At 41.2% G+C, this 21,497-nt stretch overlaps 3 protein-coding genes across 3 annotated transcripts; 1 reads left to right on the top strand and 2 right to left on the bottom strand.

Moving 5' to 3' along the window:
- The first annotated feature begins 1,643 nt into the window (after positions 1–1,643).
- tcf21 (transcription factor 21) lies at positions 1,644–3,325 on the top strand. The gene is made up of 2 exons (XM_085770859.1): positions 1,644–2,208; positions 3,033–3,325. The coding sequence occupies exons 1-2, from the start codon at positions 1,774–1,776 to the stop codon at positions 3,120–3,122; spliced, it is 525 nt and encodes a 174-aa protein (XP_085626985.1). The 5' UTR covers positions 1,644–1,773; the 3' UTR covers positions 3,123–3,325.
- Positions 3,326–5,983: 2,658 nt separating this feature from the next.
- LOC146961853 (uncharacterized) lies at positions 5,984–7,082 on the bottom strand. The gene has a single exon (XM_085770886.1). It carries the CDS (start codon positions 7,064–7,066, stop codon positions 5,990–5,992), a length of 1,077 nt encoding a protein of 358 aa, XP_085627012.1. The 5' UTR covers positions 7,067–7,082; the 3' UTR covers positions 5,984–5,989.
- A 1,403-nt stretch (positions 7,083–8,485) lies between these two features.
- On the bottom strand, positions 8,486–9,624 carry LOC146961852 (uncharacterized). The gene has a single exon (XM_085770905.1). It carries the CDS (start codon positions 9,609–9,611, stop codon positions 8,526–8,528), a length of 1,086 nt encoding a protein of 361 aa, XP_085627031.1. The 5' UTR covers positions 9,612–9,624; the 3' UTR covers positions 8,486–8,525.
- Positions 9,625–21,497: the final 11,873 nt, after the last annotated feature.

Below are 21,497 nucleotides of genomic sequence, written 5' to 3'. Positions count from 1 at the left end.
AGCGTCTGTGTTTTGTCGAAGCAGAGAGGTGGAGAAAAAAAGGCCTGTTCATTTCTTTTTCATGAGCTATTTTAGTTCAACTCCCTCTCCCTCACTCTCTCTATTACTCTCTGGTGGATCCATGTATCTCAGTGGTGATCATCAATCTAAGGGACTCTATTATTACTTTCCACTAAGTGCTTTGATTTCCAGCCCACCCAGGAGATGAAGCCCCTCCTTCCTCTCTTTCCTCTCCCTGCATCCCCTCACCTATCCTTGTCTTTCTCTCTTTCTGTCTGTGATGTATAGCACTGTCTTCCTCCCTCCTTGCAGTTCACTCATGTCAACTTTTTTCCAAAATGTCCTGTTCTTTCAGATGTCTGTTCCTTAATTCTGGTCTTTAAAGACTATAAACTTCTACAAAGGATTATAAATAAATAAATTCATCTTGGCAAACACTGCGGTGTTTCATTGTGTGATTCTAGCGGATAACTCGTAGCAGTGGTGCCTGTTTAAATGCACTGCGACGCCGGAAGCAAAAAGGTTAAAGGTCAGGTCTCAAGAGACACACCTCTTATCCTCGCACACGCTTCAGCTGTGCAGGGGAAGGCATTGTGTTCACACATAAACTCTGCCTCACATATCAAATCCCGTACACCCATCAAGAAAGATCTGCAGCTTCAAGCCACATGATTCAGTCAAAAACAAGATGTACACAACGATAACAGTGTACTCTCCTGGTTCACCCGAACCTTTTCCACTTTCAGGTCCAGAGACGTAGTTGTTTGGACTTGGTCCTGAGTGGACCCGCGCATGGAGCATCGGTGTGGAATGATGTGGAAGGCCAAACAGGGGATTGTGGGTGCTGGGTATCCATTACATCAGAGGGGACCAAGGCGCCAGTTTGCCATTTGAGACATGACACCCCCCTGTCTTTGAGCTTTATCCCGTTAACTGGCAAGATGTGCTGAAAGTTGCGTGGACCCCGTGAGCGGAACAGGCTAAATACTATCAGATAACTTTCATATCTTATTATAAGATAAAGCCAAGATATGATTAGGCCTAAATGAAAATATTGCATCTCCTCTTGCAATTTCTATTTACATTACATATTTATTTGCTGTTTACTTTAACCCAGTGAACAGATTATGATGACAATTATTGACACTGATTTTAGTTTAAACTCTTCTGTGGTTGAAAGTCATTTCCATTTATTTTAAAATCTGTTATATCTGCTTTAATATTGGCCAAATGAGTCTAGGATTTAGAAATCCACCATGTCAATTGTGTCAAGCTAGAGGTTCAATTCTTGTATGTTTGGCATCAAATTGTTTCGTTTTTCTTTTAAAAAATGTTATGCATTTTTTCCCTTTAACTCAGATCAGACACAAATAAATTCTAAGGAAGAGGAGATATCAGTTATTTACCCATATCATCTCTTCAGCATAATTAATAAAGTGAGTGTGAATGGGGTTAAATTGTGTTTAAAATAAAGCTATAGTATATTCTTTATTTTTGCTGAGACCCATCCAGGGTCCCTTGGGGTCCAGAAAACCATTGGGAACCAGCAAGTGAGATCAGTAGGCTACCATGTCTCCTCCCAGCATGAGGTAACGCCCTCTCTGGTCATGGAGATAAAAAGTCTGTTTCTTTCTGCTCTGTCCACGCACAGTTAGCAGTTCATGAACACATCACCCAGGCGTGTGTTTTACCCACCACCCCACTGCAGCTCCTGTCCAGCCTGAACTTGCTGCTCCCATGTTTTGAGCCCGCTACCGTCGGAGACAGTTCACCATGTCCACCGGGTCTCTCAGCGATGTCGACGACGAGCTCCTGGACGGCATCCTGAAGTTTGGCTCCTCCGGCAAAGACTCCAACGAGAGCACGGAGGAGAGCTCCAACTGCGAGGGTCCCTGCGCGAACGACGAGCGGAGAGACGCGCCGGGCAAGAAAAGGAAGACGTCGTCCCGGAAAACTGCATCCAAAGGCGGGGTGCCGCAGGAGGGCAAGCAGGTGCAGAGGAACGCGGCCAACGCGCGGGAGAGAGCCAGGATGCGCGTCCTGTCCAAAGCCTTCTCCCGGCTGAAGACCTCTCTACCCTGGGTACCACCGGACACCAAGCTCTCCAAACTGGACACACTGCGCCTGGCGTCCAGCTACATCGCTCACCTCCGACAGATACTGGCCAACGACAAATATGAAAACGGATTTATCCACCCTGTCAACCTGGTGAGAAGTGGGGATCCGGGGGAGGGAGGAGGATAACCTATGTGAAATGTTATTGAAGGAGGCAGACTTGAACATAACACTGGAGGCCAATTATCTGAGAATAAACGAGCTCTAAAAACTAACAAGAAATGTTAAACTCATTTACACTCAGGATTTGATTTTGGCCTCCAAACGTCACACAAGGCCTCATATGTCACAGCATCAAGTCGACAAATGTATGTCAAGCAGGTGCATAGGGTTTCCTTCTCTTTTCGCGTTGATACTTTGTGCAAAATGCCTGGTCAAATAATAATAATTGCATTGTCGATTATTTTCGATCAATAGACATATGAACAGGATTTGTTTTTTTTCCTTTTTTTAAAAATAATGATGCAGTAGGCCTAATACGACTTTAGGCCATAGATGATGAATAAAAATAAAATTAAATCTGCAATGTCTAAAATATGACAGCAGAGCTCCGGATTAACTTGTTTCATATTGAGGTGATACAAATTTTAGTTTTAGCCTTGGCAGAAAGGCGTTAAACTCGCAACTCAAACACATTTATTATTGGCGTAGGCCTATAACATTATAGATATGGTAATATGTTACAGATTATAATTTCGGGGCTGCAGAGGCAAAATCTTTTTTCTTCTTCTTTTTAATCCAATGCATGAAGAGCTAGACACAGTGTTTCCTCTTTATGGAAACATTACAGTGATTCAAAGATGCATTATTTTTTCCCCCTTAGTTCTTTGATTAATGAATTTATTTATTGTTTTGTTTTATTTCATTTTATTTACAATTGAAATTGTGGCCTAACTGGTTGTGTTTTCTCTCCGCAGACGTGGCCTTTCATGGTGGCAGGTAAACCGGAGAACGACTTGAAGGAGATGCTGAACACAACGCGGTTATGTGGAACAACAGCATCCTGATGATGCTACACCTCTCCTCCGACGTTTTGATGGGAATGATGTTTTTTGTTTTGTTTTGTTTTTTTAACCAAGAAAAAAAAATAGATACATGAAAGAAAAAAAGATAGTGACTGAAATCCACGCCTCATCTCCGCAGACATTGAGTGGGAATAACGGAGGGAGTTTGTCCTCTCTCCATCGTTCCTGTAAAGACGAGCTGATTTTTCTTTTCCTTTTTTTATTATTTAAATGCATTCTGTCACTCATTATTGTCTTTGCTGGTTCAAAGATAAACTGCTGCATTCAATTGCTTTTTTTATACTCTGCAGATGCATTTAATTTTTTTTTTTTTTTTACTCGTGCAGGCCTATTTTGGCATCTGCAGTGTGATGGACGACTGTGCGCCTGACCCGACCCGTGTCCACACTATGTCTCCAATGGTTGTACAGATTATGTATATAAAATATATTTGTATCACTTCTACACCTTGTGTTCTGAATGTATCTTTTTTTATTATCATTATTTTTTGTCTAGTCTCCTCTATTGCACTTCCGTGTGTGGGCCACAGCTTTGACCTCTTGTAACCTCTCATCACTCCACTCCTTCAGAATAGCAGAACCTGAGCACCAACAAAGCGTCAGAGCAGATAAGTCTCTCTGTGTTGTTTCTAAAAGATAACAGTAGATGTGCTTGTCGTTACATAAACAAACTTTTGCCTTCAAAGATAATTCAGGATCCTAAAAGGCGGTTAGTGTTTCTCATCATTTACACAAGTCAAAACAGATGGAGATATCATTTGTGAAAACTGGTTGGTAAATATATGTGCTCATAGCTAATGTTTTAAAACCGTACAGTGTGTAAAACTTTATTCAATAACAATTACAATACCCATACTTCCTGGTTTTAATTCTAAAATATCACATTTCGGAAAAAAAGACGCAGGTAATGTCAATTAGATGTTGGAGAGGAGAGACCATTTAAGATTCAGCCAATCAGCTGCGAGCTGTCTCAGTCTCCGTCAGAGGACCTTTACGACATTTATGAAACTGGCAGGAAAAAGTGCGCGCGGAGCTTTAATCCCGCCCAGAGCAGTTGTTTTAATTCGTTGGGTTATGACCGCTGTGTTTACATCACGCCGACAGTTATTTATGTTCCCTGACACACGGCCTCTCTCTCTCTCTCTCTCTCTCTCTCTGGGTTGCTACAATGAAAGCAAAGAGCTAAAGAAAAGTTAATGTGGAGGATCAACATCTTTTTTCCTGCACTGAATCCTTTGACCTCTCCACAACTGAACTCCACTACTCACAACAACTCAAGCTCCAACAAAACACACAATTGTCCCCTTTTCAACAAATACATGCTTCATTTGTTTTGTTTCAGTTATGCTTACTTAGGTACTTTTTTTTTAAACTTCTATTCAATTGCATTTGCGTGATTTATATCTTTGACCTAAAAGTCCACTGGAACATGACTGAGATACCCAGAGGAAGTTGTTTTTCAATCTGTCCCCTCTCAGTTCTCTACAGTAAATGGTACATTAAAACAACACCAACATGCTTAGATGCCTCAGCAGTGCTGTTCCAATAATATATATTTCGCTTTATATTGTATTTTTAAATTGAGATATCTGATTCTGGATACATCTGACAAATGGTTTAAATGAGCAGATTTTTTGACAGTTGTTAACGTTTGATAGACATTTTAAATACATATTTAATCTTATTTACATCATTTTTTTTGTGTTTTTTCCAATCAATTTGTGCTTTTGCCTTAGATTAAAGCTGCTTTACAGTGACTATAGCAGGAGGGAAAAGGCTGGCTGGATTCACACACTTGTACATCTCAGGCAAAAAGTACCAAGTATCCTTCAACAGGAACAATAAGACTGAGTGCTGTAGTAATAAAAGAGTCCCACCGACATCTCTTTAAGAACCCGCACCTAATACATCAGCGGCGGCATGGCAGGGGCCTCGCCGCCACCCCAAAGGGACCACCGTGGAGAAAATAAACTTGGCTGCCTCTCTCCCGGGGCCAGCTGCAGAGAGAGAGAGAGAGAAAGAGAGGACGAGAGATATAGAAGGGAGGGAGGGGTCTGTATATGAGAGCAGGGCCGGGATTCCCATACTTGCTAATTGTTTTGTTGGACAACTGCCCAAACTGTGATGTGAAAAAGGTCCACAGACTGAGGGGAGGACAGAAATCACACTGTGTTCCAGCTGATCCCATCATGTTTCCCATCTGTCCTCATTGTTCCTTCAAATCACTTTCTTCTTACTGGCATGACTTGTTTATCAGCTGTGATGTAGCCGATGCAGGATATTCACATGTTCACCATAATCAACAGTTTATTCATTACAGGCCTCACAGCTGACTTTTAAATCCAACGTCTCTCTCCATCTGTCCATCAGCAACTTTAAAAGTCATGTATACTGGAGGTGTGATTGTGAAAACCCACAAATCCCTCTGCAAAAAAGGTTACATCATTACATCTACATATATTTCAATACTTTCCAAGTTTCTCCCCACACCCCTCCCTGATATGTCTCTCCATCCTCAGACTGCCATCTTCTGGACAAAACACAAAGTGTTTGGGGGTAAATCTGGAGGATCTCACAATAATCTCTACCATTCCTGCAACTAACACAATTTATAAAGGCTTCTGAACATGTAAAAAAAAATACGCTGAATACACAGTTTGGATAAATAAATTATGATAACAAGAATCAGAATCCACAAGAGATTTTCAAAAGCTTTATTTGGGTGATCACAAAAAAGTCACTCTCACAGTTGCAAGTAAACACTGTATCATATAGACTGACTATGAAAATGAGCAAGGATGAATTTTCATTTGTTTTACATTTTATTGGATGTTCAAAATTGGATTGTCATCACACAGTGGAAAGCAGAAAAGCGCTAAATGTGCTGTGATTGTTCACATTATCAAAGACTTGCATCCCCTCTGGGAGAACCAAATGTAGCTCATCACCAACATTGAGGTCTAGAAGAACAGAATTAGACAGATACTCAAAATGGCCATCCTGGGCAGACTGCAAATTATGCATTACAGACCTCCCATTATGGAATAAATTCACTCCCATTAGATGGCCCACTCTTGTTCCACATACAGTAAATCTGAGAAAGTACAGCCCTCTCACAGGTGCGGTAAAGAAACCAGTACTTGCATTGTAGGCATTACCAACATTGGTGTAGACCTTGCTGAATCTCAGGACTGTTGGAACATTATAAGGCCCCACTGATCCTGAGTTGGTCAAAGAAGCATAAAATGCTACTTTTGGACTTCCCTTGCTCAGATTGTCCAATCTGTGTTCAGTCGTGTTTGCCCAGCCCATTAAAGATGAAAGTTCAACAGCTTGGGCTGTGTTCTGAGCCTGCACGTCGTCCATCCTGGGCTTTAGGAGCTGTAGTTCGTTCTCGCTGACTTCCACTCTGGTTTGTGTGGACAGAAGTTCAGCAGTCTGGTTTTGAAGATTGACCCTCAGCTCTTCTACATGCATTGTACAGGCATTCAGCATCACTGTGAGATGTGTCAGCTTCACAGACTGCACCATGTTTTCTTTCTTCAAATCTTCTCCTTGTTTTTCACTGGCTCTCAGTCTGACCTCCATGGCAGTGTTAGCTGTCCTCAGCTCGTCTAAGATGGCTTTAGTGAGGTGGAGGTCCAACTTCTGCTCATCTACCTGTGTCTCTGTCTCTCTCAGCCGGGCTTCCATGTTCCTCAGCTCCACCCTTTGCTCTGCCACCAACACCTTTAACAAATTCAACTCTGTCCATATGTCATCCTCGGTGTCGGTCAGGTCAGTGAACTGGTCAGCTTCAGTAGGTTCCAGAGGAAGATTTTTGTTGGGCAGGAGATCATGGAGTTTGGTCTCCCCTTCCTCACTTGCTTGCACGTCGAGTGCATGTAACACCAAGAGGCAGAGCAGCAAAGATGAATCTGCTCTCATTGTGCTGTTTATTGATGCCTGTTCAGGTCAAAGTGGCGATGTGTGGGACTTGTCCGTCGTCTTTTTATAAGCAAAATATGCGGCAGACCTCCTGAGAGCTGCAGCATGTGTTTTTGATGTAACAGACTGGCAAGCTCTCTTATTAAAAAAAAAACCTCAAATAAAAAAGGTGAACCAAAGATAAACCAAGACCAAGGTCATATGATAGCACATCAACAAGGTGTTTACAGCTTTTCATGGGGAAACTTATCCCTCAGCTGATACCTGCACAGAAAGGCCCCAAGCATGTTCTGCCACATTTTATGTAGAATTTAAAAAATAAACTGTCTTAACATTTGATTTAAAAATTAATTCTATAGATGAGCAAATAAAATACAGTTGCATTTTTCTATCTCCAGTTTTGTGCTCATACCATTAGTCTAAAATACTCCTTAATAAGGGACAGTGTGCAATTACATTAATCATTTGCAGGAAAAAATGAAAAGATGGTTGCACCAGATTTAGCTCACAGCTAATTTCTATCTGTAGTCCCTACTCCCTACACATAACATAACATTATTATCTTACAAGTTATCATTTCAATATATGGATTCAGTTGGCCTCTTTGCTGAGGTAGGATTATTATGAAAATGTCTGAAAAACACATGATTGAATGTATTTCATCTAGTTAAACATTTAGTAGTTGAATAACTTTCTTTAGTGAATCGCCATTTGTTATTTTCCCCACAGCCCTCATTTCTCTTTATCAATCTTATCAAGCTTGCACTAACATGTTTGTACACATGCTGCAGCTCTTGTGACGAAGCCAGATGAAATGGAAAAGTTGGTTGTGTATTTTGACCCAAGGAGAACATGTTCTTGGTGCTAGCACATCGTCTTGATGGCAGGAGACCTGGACGCCAATGAAACAGGCTGCCTTGCTAGAGCTGAGCTGTCCGCTGTGTGTGTCCACCCCACCAATATGCGCGCAGTTTGCCTGGGGTAATGGCCATCAATAATCAATTGTTTGACTTTAACTCAGACATTACTTCTCTTCAGTGATGGACAACATGATTCAGGAAGGAGGGGGACACTGGGCCTCAGTAATGGAAAAGGTGGGAAAAAACTTAATAATACTGTATGTACCAACATGGTTTTTCCCTTTTTATTGTCTGTGTAAAATGGATTCTGGTGGATCTGACAATAATCTCTAGCCATTCCTGCAATTCTAACAACATTTATAAAGGCAAAATTTTGCAATAGTCTATCTTCTGAACAAGTGAAAATACACTGAAAAACACCTGTCAATATTTGGGTGAATCAATTATAATAACAAGAATCAGAACCCACAAGAGGAATTTGGACGATCACCAAGACACTCTCACAGTTGCAGGAAAAGTATAGAGTGAAAATGAAAACGAGCAAACATGAGTTTTTGTTTGTTTTTTTATTGGATTTTCCAAATAGTATTGGATTGACATCACACACCAGAAAGCAGGAAGGCGCTAAATGTGCTGTGATTGTTCATATTATCAAAGACTTGCATCCCGTCTGGGAGAATCAAGAACAGCTCATCATTGGCATTTAGCTCGAGAAGAACACCATTAGACAAGTACTCAAATTGCCCACCCCCGGGATTAATGGTCTGCAAATTAGACATGATTGACTTCCCATTATGGAATAGCATCACTCCCATTACAGTGTCATCTCTCAATCCACTACACACAGTAAATCTGACAGAGTACAGTCCTTTAACAGGTGCAGTGAAGAGACCAGTATTTGCATTGTAGGCATTGCCAACATTGGTGAAGACCTTGCTGAACTTCAGGAGTGTTGGAACATTATAAGGCCCCACTGCTCCTGCGTTCGTCAAGGCAGCATAAAATGCTACTTTTGGACTCGTGGTGCTCAGAATGTCCAATTTGTGCTCAGCAGCCTTTACCCTGTCCTTTAAAGATGAAAGTTCACCAGCTTGGGCTGTGTTCTGAGCCTGCACTTTATCCATCCTGGGCTTTAGGAGCTGTAGTTCGTTCTCGCTGACTGACACTCTGGCTTGTGTGGACAGAAGCTCAGCAGTCTGGTTTTGAAGATCCACCCTCAGCTCTTCTACTCGCATTTCACTGGCATTAAGCATCACTGTGAGATCTGTCAGCTTCACAGACTGCGCCATGTTTTCTTTCTTCAAATCTTCTCCTTGTTTTTCACTGGCTCTCAGTCTGACCTCCATGGCAGTGTTAGCTGTCCTCAAATCGTCCAAGGTGGTCTTAGTGACGTTGAGGTCCAACTTTTGCTCATCTACCAGTGTCTCTGTCTCTCTCAGCCGGACCTCCATGTTCCTCAGTCCCACGCTCTGCTGTTCCACCTTCTCCTGAAGCAACTTCAACTGTGCCAGTATGTCCGGGTCGGTGATGTTCAGGTTAGTGAACTGGTCAGCTTCAGTAGGCTCCAGAGGAAGGTTTTTGTTGGGCAGGAGATCATGGAGTTTGGTCTCCCCTTCCTCACTTGCTTGCCCGTCCAGTGCATGTAACACCAAGAGGCAAAGCAGCAAAGATGAATCTGTTCTCATTGTGCTGTTTATTGATGCCGGTTCAGGTCAAAGTGGCGATGTGTGGGACTTCTTTTTTTCTTTTTATAAGCAAAATATTCAGCTGACCTCCTGAGAGCTGCAGCATGTGTTTTTGATGTAACAGACTGGCAAGCTCTCTCATTAAAAAAAAAAAAAAACCTTCAAAGGTGAACCAAAGATAAACCAAGACCAAGGTCATATGATAGCACTTAAACAAGGTGTTTACATGGCTTCCATTGGGGAAACTTATCCCTCAGCTTTTACCGGCACAGAAAGGCCTGAAGCATGTTCTGCCACATTTTATGGAGAATTAAAAACTGTTTTAACCATGTTTGATTGGAAACTTTGTTCCAAATATGAGCAAACAAAATACAGTGGCATATTTTGGTCTCCAGTTTTGTGTTCATATCATAAGTCTAAAATTATGCGCTTGATTATCTCACGAGTCAGTCACCCTTTCAATATATGGATTCATTTGGCCTCTTTGCTGAGGTAGGGTTAATTTGGTTATGGAAATGTATGAAAAACACATGATTGTGTGAATGAATGTTTTTCATCTAGTTAAACATTTAGTAGCTGAATAACTTCCTTTAGTGAATCACCATTTGTTATTTTTCCCACAGCCCTCATTTCTCTTTATCAATCTTGTACCAGCTTGCACTAACATGTTTGTACACATGCTGCAGCTCTTGTGACGAAGCCAGATGAAATGGAAAAGTTGGTTGTTTATTTTTGACCTGAGGAGAGCAAGTTCTTTGTACTAACACATCGTCTTGCTAGAGCTGAGTTGTCCACTGTGTGTGTCCACACCACCAGTATGTGGCTACAGCAGTGCTACTGCCTCTGTGCCTTGAGTTTGCCTGGGGTAATGGCGGCCATCAATAATCAAATGTTTGACTTCAACTTAGACACTTCTCTTCAGTGATGGACAACATGATTCAGGAAGGAGGGGGAGGAGGGGGGACAACTTAGTTATGGAAAAGGTGGGGGGAAAAAACTATTTATTAACAGTGTAAGATGGATTCTGTGGCTCACAGAGCCGTTTATGATCGTATTGTTGATGATGATATGATAATTCACAGAAATACAAAGACCAAACTGACTAGCAATAAGGCCTACGTATATATCTATTTCTACTGTCCATCTGTTAAATTATTGACATGTCATTATACTGTACACCGTGTTTCTGCTATGTAGCCCCCACCATCTCCATATGCAAATAAGGCTGTGTATTGGCAAAAATCAATCAATCAATCAAAATCACTTTATTTAGCGCGTAGGAACTTTGTTTGCAAAGAGCATCAGTGCTGGTATCGACACACACATCACAACAAGAACCTTGACAACACATCACATGCAACATAAAACAAACACATGTTTACACGGCAGACAGGCACAGCAAGCACAGCACAACATAAACATATGCATCAAAAGTTAAAAACCAGTTAAAAGTTAAGAAAATTGTAGCAAATAATTAGTATTTGCAATATTTTACAGTTCCAATAATATCGCACACCATAGTAGATTAGTATTGAGTAGGTCAATGTCCAACATGGTGATTTAAAACCCTCTGACAGTGTCTATATTAACCAGTAGATGGCACCAGAGGAGTACAACAAGTAAATAGAGTGGAGCAGCTGAACCAGTGAATTTGTGTAAATGTTTTGGTGAAGTAGTGGTGACTGCTGTGACCAATTTGCCTCTAGTGCTTAGAAAAAAAATATTAGACACACTAAGCGCTGGACGTCAGTGTGCAGCTCTAAATTATGTAAAGCTCCACGCTCATCATGCTTTTAAAAAAACTGGCAGATATACCAACATGACTGAGGTTGGGCAACAGCTGGTGGTGGTGTCAGTCCGTATCAGATGGCATCGCTGCCTGGGCAGCCTGGCACAGCAGCCTCTGCAGCACAGGAAGATGCCAAAGATAGCTGGGGCCTGCCCAGATCACCTACCCATGTTTATTGGCATGCTCACACTCATGTATGTGTGTGTGTGTGTGTCATTGTTGGCACCGGTTAGTGATTATTAAAAGGAGCACAGCAGGTGTCTGCCATGAGACTCCTGGCCTTTACGTCAATGCTGGGGACATCCATGGAGCCAACTGTCTGTGTTGGTCTCACTTACCCCAGAGATGGCAAGATTTGGGTTTTGAGTTGAGTGGGAAGTTTGAAGCCAGTGGGAATTGCAAACTTTCTAGAGGCTAAATTGTTTGTATTCTGCCTCTAGCTTTTTATACCGTGCAACAGATCTGACTGACATTAGAGTGGTATTAACTTTCTCATCGATTTCAGCAAGAATGCAAGACAATGTCAAAGTATTGCTTCAATTGTGTAATACTGCCACTCCACATACAACCACAAAGTTGCAAATGTGTGCTTTATTTTGTTCATTTTTTAACATAAAGTGTCAAGTGCACATGATGTCACTGACTATAGTCACAATAAAATCTCAGACGCCGTCTCACTCACAAACACATAGCTGTTGGGCAGACAAGCAGAACAAATGAATACCCATCCTCCTCCTCTATCCACCTCACATGATGTGAAAACGATAAATTTCATTGTGAAACCCAAACACGAGCACAAAGAGTCCTCGCTTGCACACACACATTTTTGTCACCTATACGGCACTTTGCATCCAGCAGACTGTGAAGGAATTTGACCTGAGCATGGTGATTGTCAGCCTGTGCTTTAGTGAAGATGTTACAATTAGATTCACTTCTGGAGATTGCACTTGCAACAATTAAGAGTTATTTGTACATGAAATATTTGCAAGATTTGTGAGATGGATGGCTGATGTTACTACAAAGGGGTTGGATGTTTAGACTGCATAAAGAAGCAGGGTCATTTTCTTCACAGCCTTGAACTGCAAAGCCTATAAAATATAGTATTGTAATTAGGTGGTTTAGGGAGTGTTGATAATCAAATACAATTTGGGATCAAAGAGCAAGCAAAGGGTAAAGCAGGTCACTCAACCACACACACAAAGTACACACACTTACAATCTGTGCTGCTCTTACAACATGGATGTGTTAGTAGAGGGAAGGGGTGCCTGACTAAATGATGTTTTCCCAGGTGGGCACAATTACCTGTGTGTAGAGTATGTGTGTGTTTCTGCGGGTGTGCATGCACACAAACCTATGTGTGTGTCTGTGTTCATATCCATATGTGTGTGTATAAGAATTATCCTCATGTTGTTTTTAGAGGATTCAGGTCCATTACAATTAGGAAGACATGAATCAAAGTCCAACTCCCACAGTTGTCCACAGACCTCTCAGTGGTGGAGAGCTGTCTGCAGAACAGCTGAGAGTCAGACAGTGTCCTGATGCTTTTCTTATTATTACCACTTAGAATAATACCGTGCAGACCACTATGATACCTAAGCAGCAGCGTCCTGGGTTTATTTAACAAGTGGCTATTCATTCCTGGCTAAAGCAGAGCACTCACAAAGCCAGAGGGAGCAGGATGATGATGGGTCACTGCATAGGGGAGCAGAACACAAGCTCTCACTGTTGAGTCTTGGAGGTTATGGGAAGCCGTGGCTAATCCTTGCAGAGTATGTGTGTGTGTGTGTGAGTTTAGACAAGGAGTCAGTGCCAGTATGTTTGTGCGGAGGCATATGGCATGCGCAGGATTTCACTGAGCATGGGAGTGATACAAACACCTGCTTTAGTGCTTATCGAATCGAGGCGGTGAGTGTGTAGGGGCGCGTGCGGGGCTTTTGTACGAACAAGTGAGCATGTGTCTCATTATAAGCTGAAATCATTCACAGGTGACTTTGTTTATTTGATCTCAATTAAGCCTCCGCCTCTTCCCACATGGAAATCTGTCCAAGACTTAAAAAAAAAAAAAAAAATAGAAAAATCCCCTTCTTCCATTAATTCCTAACAACGATCCAAGGATTGTGGTGAAAACCCAAAAGAAGAAGAAGAGGAGGAGGGGGAAAAAATGGATTTGTCAAAAGTGTGTCTACCCCGATGGCTGTAACAACGTGCCATTTTTATCCACACTCCACCAAAATGAGAACAACCCAGAATACCAGGCACACATGGGCTCAATTATTATCCAGTGGAATTCCACAAAAAGTAAAGTCGGCAATAAGGAAAATATTCCTCTAATCTGGGGTCTTCCTCAAGCTGGGTGTGAAGGAAATTTAGGGGGTCCCCATTTTAATTGGGTCCAGATTTGACCACCCTATTGGAACAGCGCTCAGACAGTTTTTTTAGAGGGGTTATTTTGATGAAAAAAGGCACTATTTTGGTTGTACGTGAATAAATGTCTGATTTTTCAGAGGGGGTTTCAGCAAACCAGATCAGACTGCCCCAGTGTTATAAGAAGCAGATGGACAGGGCCAAGGAAAGAAAACAGTGAGTCCCAAAAGAGAGAAGGAGAGAGGTTTAGAGTGAAATACACATAGAGTCAACCTGACAAAAAGAATTGTGGATATCAGAAAAGTAACTTATTCCTAATACAACTTTATTGATCAGAATGTGTGAATGCAATAATTGTTAATTGGACAGAACTCAGCAAAATCATGTCTGATCACCCAATTTTGTAATGAGTTTAACACACCGGGATACAAGTTTGACACCATGAAAAACCCCCAGTCTCCACACGCTCATAAACTCACACACACCTGTAGTTTGACAGATTTATCTAGTGAGTAGAGTGATGCAGTTCACAACAGCACAGTCATCTGCACTGACAGCTCTGAGAGGCGAGAGCCAACTGCACACTGACAAACTGACAGATACAGCGAGTAAAGGAAAGACATTAAAATGACTCAAATCTTTATTTTTCCTGTTTTGAAATAGGAGACAATGCAAACCACACATCAGTACCCCTGGAAAAATAACATGTATGTCAGCTGGAGTGCAGAGGGATCCACTCTACCTGATTTTACCATTAAGATAAAGTGCAAAGACACAAAATACAACACAATGAAACTAGTTTTAATTTTTACAAAGCTTAGAAAAATAGGGAAACTTTTTTTCTTTTTCTAATTATAGGAAAATGTCAACTGGTGCAGACATAAGTTCCTACATGCTGCCTCCTTTCATGTGCATGTCAAGTCCTCTCCTACCTGGGTGTATAAGTGACTCTTTGGTTCTGTTTCTGTTCGTTTATGCAGTTAAAAGCAGCGCCAAGCAGGCATCAACTCAAACCCTGAGGAAGTGGTCAGGAGTTGCCTTTGCTTTCGTCACTATACACCTATCAGTGTTTGACTTGGCTTTACCTTCTCTGTAGTCTATTTTTGTTGCCCAAGCTGAAGTTGCCCACAGTCCCCAAACTTGTAACACAGTTTCAATAAAAGCTAACTGAAAGGTCACACACTTAATGGGCTTTTTTTTCATAGGAACATGGAGATATTCATCTCGAAATTTCCTGTCCGTGACATTTTGATATTTATAGCTGTCCACCAGCTCCCCTGCCTCCTCTTTTAGTGGAGGCAGAGCACATTGCAACATAATATCAGCCCCATGTTCTTGGATTCGGGAACATTAAAATCAACAATTCAACTTGGAGTGACAAAAAGTTAACTAAAAATATTTGTGTTAACCTGCTTCTTCTGTGATATGGCCGTGATGAGGGATTGTCTGAATATTTCAGCTTTAATGAATCTGAATGGGCAACTTTGCACCAATAAAACCATGTTGACGGCGCAGTTCATTGACCACAGGGGGTATTCTGGCATATGCGTTGTGTTACACAATCAGCTCTTATATGACCAACTCCTTCTGGTCTCCACTAAAGAGCAGTGGTTTGCAGACAGGAATCAATATTAGCAACCAAGTTAACAAATTTGCTTGCTGGCTATATAGCTAGAGAAATATATTTCAAAAGCTCTGCATTGGATGAAATGACAGATGAGATGAGTGCACTGATTTTGTTGTCATAATCTGGTGTGACTGGGCAGCAGGAGTGGGGGAGACAAAAGACAGCAGGAGAAAAATAGATTCATTAGAATGTGATAAACTCCATAACATCTTTTTCCAAATGTAGAAGAGCTTAGTTTCATGAGGGGGAAAACCTGCGAGGGTCCCTCGCTAAATAAAGCAGCACAGCAGCATTTTCTTTTCTTTTTTGGGTAGCCTATTCACGCCTTTCATTCGCGCTGATGCATCTTTGGTATGATAAGCTTTGAATGTATTTGTGTGTGAGGGTCTGTGTGAAAAGAGAAAGTCACTGCGTCAGACCCCAAAAGTTGAACATTTCTTCAAGCAAGTTAAGAGTGAGGTCTCTGGAGGGGAAAACACAACACCCACACATTCACCCATTCACTTCACCCTCACTCTCCCTCTCCATCCCGTCCTTTCTCTCTAGATGCCATTTGTCCACCTTGGTACTCTGATGCCCTTCCGGAGAGACATGTATCAGCTTTCTTCCCCCGCGGCCCCCAGTTCCCTCCACCATGCATTTTTAATGGACACACTCGTGCAGCGGACAAATGATTTTTATTTTTGACAGGGGAGGGCTGGCTCCAGTTACATAGGGATGGAGAGGGAGCGAGCATGCACCCCGGTTTGCACAGTGAAGAATGCGCGCACACACACACACACACACATTTATATACAAAACACACACGATGGACATAACTAAAAGTGGGAAAGTCAAGAATGACCCAGCTATGCTCTAAGACCAGATCTGTCCAAAAATTCACAGTGACAACCTTGTTAGATAACATATTTCATCAAAACACACACACACAGAGCACACATAACACACATCCTCCACTTACCCTAAAGTGGCTGATTAATTCACCACTTGGATTATGATGGGCTGAAGTCCAGGATGATGAAAGAGGTAAGCAGCCCACCAAGGTCTTCATTAAACCAGGATTAGAGCCAGTCTAAACCCATTAACTCTGGCTTAAAACCACTTTAATTCCAATCAAATCAGAATTAAAATTCACACTGTGAGACTATGTACATCCTACACAATGTGACGGCAGCCTTGCTAAACAGTCTAACTTTTGTGTGTGTGTGTGTGTGTGTGTGTGTGTGTGTGCTGGCTTTGCTCCAGGATGGTGTAATCCCTTCACTGAGTGAGGAGAGATATTACTCCGAACTGTTAATAGAAACTATATTACCAATAAAGGTATATTATCTTCAAATCCAACGGCAAGAGGGAATGGACAGGAAGGAGTGATGATGTCAAACGTACATTCAGAGCACAATGAAAGTAGTAGTTTAGCATTAAAAAAAACCCAAAAAACTTTATATAGTGTGGCTTTCAATACATCTAAAGGGTTTCTGTTAAATATGAAGCTAGAGTAAGCAGGTGTTAGCTTATCTTAGCTTAGTTTAGCATAATTTTACAAAACAGCTAAAATGGCTCTGTGTGATGGTAACAAAATCCTGCTACCAAGAAATAGTTCCACATGGGCGCGCGCCCGCAGCTTCTCTCTGATTCCAGTCATTCAGCTCAGCTAAACTAAGCTGAGATAACCAGCTGCTGGCTAGCTTAATATTTACTGTACATGAGGGTGGTGTCAATCTTCTCATATAACTCTTGGAAGGAAGGTCAGTAAGTGTACTTCCCAACATGTTGAACTGTTCCGAGTCTATAATGAATCAAATGATGTACACATGGTGTTTGTGAGATGGGTGAAAGGTTCACAAAAGGTTGTTGCATTTCAGTGTGAATAACATACATTTTGCGTATATTGTTACCACTTTTATTAGACTTGAGTTAGTTTGATGGCCATTACGTGGAAGCGAGCAGTTTCCAGTTCTATCTGTAAGCTTTCAAAATTCACAATAATGATTTTTGATGTATCATTCTCTTGCCAACAAAAACAGCTTATTGGACAATTCTCACTCTGTGTTTGTTCCTATGCCTAAAGCCTGCTTAAAAGTAGAGCTAACCATAAGTAAACTAAATGTAATTTGTTACTTTCCACCTCTAAAGAGAGGAAATGATGAAGAGAGAGAAAAAGTTAGGCAGGTCAGCTGAAAGAGCATTCCCAGGTGTGACCACAGCATTCCCTCCATGCACTTTAACAAACCACTGTGTGTATATGTACGTGTGTGTGTGTGTGTGTGTGTGTGTGTGTGTGTGTGTGTGTGTGTGTGTGTGTGTAGGTCTGAGGTTTGTAGTTCATAGCCAAACTGGACCTGAACTTCAGTCCTGCAGCCAATAACAACAACCTCTAACTCAAGCTTGCGCATACACACACACAGAGAGAGAGAGAGAGAGAGAGAGAGAGAGAGAGAGAGTGACTGAGATAAACACATTTGCACTCCGGGAGATGACAAGTGAGGATAAAATGATTTTCATTTGAACACACTTGAAAACACACTTGAAAAAAGTCGTCTAATCCACGGTGGCAAAATTACCGAGTCTTTGAAATAACTTTGTCAGGGTACATTGTTGGAAAGTGAATGTGTTGTTTTTGTGGGTTGTGCGAGCGAGTGTGTAGCAGTGAATGTGTGTGAGGCCTTGAAGCGTTCCTGTTGGTATGTAGGGACATTAGCTCAGTTACACTTTTTTTCCCCCTTTTCTTAATCTTCTCTCTCCCTCGTTATAAGCTTCAACTTGAAGACAGCGATGAAAGAGACTTAATATATACTGTGATAATAAGTGTGTGTGTGTGTGTGTGTGTATCATACTAGTGAGTGTATCTGCATGCCTAAATATTGAGTATGCACTTGTGTATTTGTATGAGCCTTTGTATTAATTATGTGGACCAGTGTGTGTATGTGTGTGCGTGTGTGTGTGTGTGTGTTTGTAATGTGAGCCTCTTTGTGACACAGCAGTTGGCAGATAGAGGGGACTGAGTTACTCAAGCTCCCTTGGGGCATCCACATTGTGGAGGGCTGTCTGGGGCACCGCAGTGGTATGTATAGGTAAGAGTCGGTGTGTGTGTTTGTGCGTGCGTGTGTGTGTGTGTGTGTGTGTGAGGACATGATGGTTCAGGGATGACAGGTAAGGTGGATGACAGCCTGAGGCAGATGTGAGAGGAAACTGAGGACATGAAAGACTGAGGAGATGATGAGGAGGGAGAGAGGAGGAATATATTTTTTTTTAAAGAAAAGATTCAGCAACCAAAACAGGAACAAAAAAAGAATAAAATGAGACAAAAACAAAGAAGTTGACAAAAAATCGGACTTGAGAAACAATGTCCTACAACCTCCGTTCATATACACTCAAAGGTCAAAAGGTCAAAGTGAACTCAAGGTAGAATTGAATTCTAACTTATGTAAACAGCACTGGATCCTGATTTGCCGGTGCAACACCTTCTCTAAAATGCAATTAGATATTCTGCTCCAGCCATTATGAAGAGAACCACTTCAAACTGTTCATAGAAATGTGGAAGTAAAAATATTTTCATAAAATCTTTGAATATACTTACATAATATTTTGTATATCCTATATTAAAAAAAAAAAGTAGGTAAGCAGTGGTTGTAGTAGTAGTAGTAGAGCAGAATAATGAAAATGCTGCTTTTGAGCAAGAGCGGCAGCAGCAGCTGCTGGATGTAGCCAAACAGATGGCACAGGTAAAACACACACACACGCACACACACAAAAACAGGATCAACTTGCCTGATGTGATGCATTACGTATGCACACCCTACCTGTCGGTGTCAGATATAAATGAACAAGGATGAGATTTAATGGCTGTTTTACATACCCATTATCATACTTTCTCTCCATCCTCTGCCTCAGTCTTGTTCTCTCTCTCTCTCTCTCTCTCTCTCTCTCTCTCTCTCTCTCTCTCTCTCTCTCTCTCTCTCTCTTTGCCTCCCCTCTCATAGCCAGCTCCATTCAGCACAAGCTTGTTGTTTGAATGAGGAGCGGACCACCCTGGGGAGAAATGGGGGAGATCACATTACCCCCCAAAAATGTAGAGGGCCTACAAAAGGGCCATGAGACATCAGGGTGAGGGAGAGAGGGCGGCAGGGAGAAGGGGAGAAATAGGAGAGCACATGAAAGAGTGCATTAGTGAAGGGGAGGGAGAGATTGATTGGGATGGAGAGATGGGGGAATGGATAAAGAGAGGTGGAGGTGAGAGAAAGGAGGGGGATTGTGATGAAACTCTTTTTCTTTTTATTATGAATATCTGCTCTCTTGTATTCAGTTTTACATCCACAATAATTACACTTGCATCCTGAATATAACTTTATCATCACAACATCCTCTTGTCTTTTCTTTTCAGTCTGACCTCCATTTCTCCCTAACATTTGCAGTTTCATACAGCCTCAATCTTATTTTTGAGGGCTGGTCATTATTTGTATCAACAACATTGAAAATTCAAAATTGTATTCTATAAATCTAATCCAAAGTCAGAAAAGACAAAAGACAACAAAAAAACAACACAATCATCCACTTTTTAGTCAAATCTTCAGGGTAGCCATGTTGAAACTATTACCCAAATTGTCTATTGTAAACATCAACATAGATGTGGTCATCCCTAACTCCTCACTCACTGTCAGGCATTACTGAATAAGTCCTCACCAACTTGGACCTTTACATTATTTCATCAATATTTCTCTAATCTCAACCAAAATCAGTGAGTGGCAGAAAGCCCTGGACCCCAAGTCACCTCCTGACAACCTGAGAGAAGACTGTAAGGAAATGTCCTGGACCGAAGCAATCATAAATTAGCAATTATACATTTTCCAAAATGTAACTTATTAGGAAACCAAATTGCAAATTGTTTCAACACTGACTTGGCATACAGTGCTGCAGCTTTCTTGTGCAATGAAGTTGTATTGATTTTTTGACTAACCCTTACCCTCATTTTTGGTTTTGCAACAAAAAAGAGCTAGTAACTGTAATAATCTGGCTAAACCGTTGGCTTGGCTCTCCACACATTGTCAACACACAACTTTCCAGTATCATTGAATTTACTGGGGTTTTTTTCGATTGCTAACAAGCATTGGTCGAAACTGAATTCACATTTTCAAAACTCGTAACACAGCCTGCAAAACACAAGTCCATGTGGAGCAAACTGTGAATTCCGTTGCTTTCACACAAAATGCATTGAGTGACCACAGCCACCAAAATTTGTGAACTCTTTTACAGCACATTTTTTTAAAATGCTAACACACTTCGTTCAAAACACAATCAAAACAGAATGATTAAAAAAACAAAAGAACAATGTGCATTTCTGCTGCAGCCGCATTGAAGTCTACACAATGTCATATCAAAATATTGATGATACACAAAATAAATTGTGAAAGAATATTGAAAATAAACATTACAATGTGAGCTGCTCTCTGCCATGATGGTTTGTCATCACCTACAGAGAGGTCAGAGGTCAAGAAACACAACATTTGTTGTTGTAGGGTATACGTAATGTGGTATTTCCACCCTGCTGTAATCACTGACTGGTCTGCTGATGTTGATGAAAACATGTGGAAATATGTGAAACACACTAGGGTTTACCTCTTGCCAATTAGCTCCATGAGTTAGGAGCTGCATCCTGGTATTAGAGGTTGTGAGATCGTTCCCCTGCTAGGCTAGAATGAATATTGTAATGTTTTTGTTGTCTTTGTACTTTGTCTCTTGTTGCTCAGAATTGCCTAAATTTGTCCAAAATTGCCTGGCCCCGACCACTGCTGCAAAGCAGCTTTAATTCTTAGTAAAATCATTTTGTGGGAACTGTAAATCACTATGCACAATACATTTACTGTAATTGAAACAAAATGCTGTGTTGCTGATTCAATCTACTTACAAAATACAATATACAATCATTTAGTGCACTCATTCAAGTGCTAAAATGTTTTCCATGATACAGTAAAATTATCTGAAAAAAACCTTCAAACCTAAAAGCAAAAATATATTTGTTGTAATGCTCGTGTTTGTTTGTGTGAGACTTTTTTGCCATGCAGTGTTGTGGATGAATGAGCTTATTTTGAGACATGTATGAAGTGTTCTG

This window comes from Trachurus japonicus, chromosome 24, assembly GCF_045865225.1.
Source record: "Trachurus japonicus isolate A0001 chromosome 24, Traja_1.0".
NCBI lineage: Eukaryota > Metazoa > Chordata > Actinopteri > Carangiformes > Carangidae > Trachurus > Trachurus japonicus.
The sequence above is the reverse complement of the archived record's forward strand: the minus strand, read 5'-3'. Positions and strand labels throughout refer to the sequence as shown.

Coding starts and splice junctions, on each gene's coding strand:
- tcf21 (XM_085770859.1), top strand. CDS start 1,774: ATGTCCACCGGGTCTCTCAGCGATGTCGACGACGAGCTCCTGGACGGC. Junction 2,209..3,032: donor TTATCCACCCTGTCAACCTG/GTGAGAAGTGGG, acceptor TTCTCTCCGCAG/ACGTGGCCTTTCATGGTGGC.
- LOC146961853 (XM_085770886.1), bottom strand. CDS start 7,066: ATGAGAGCAGATTCATCTTTGCTGCTCTGCCTCTTGGTGTTACATGCA.
- LOC146961852 (XM_085770905.1), bottom strand. CDS start 9,611: ATGAGAACAGATTCATCTTTGCTGCTTTGCCTCTTGGTGTTACATGCA.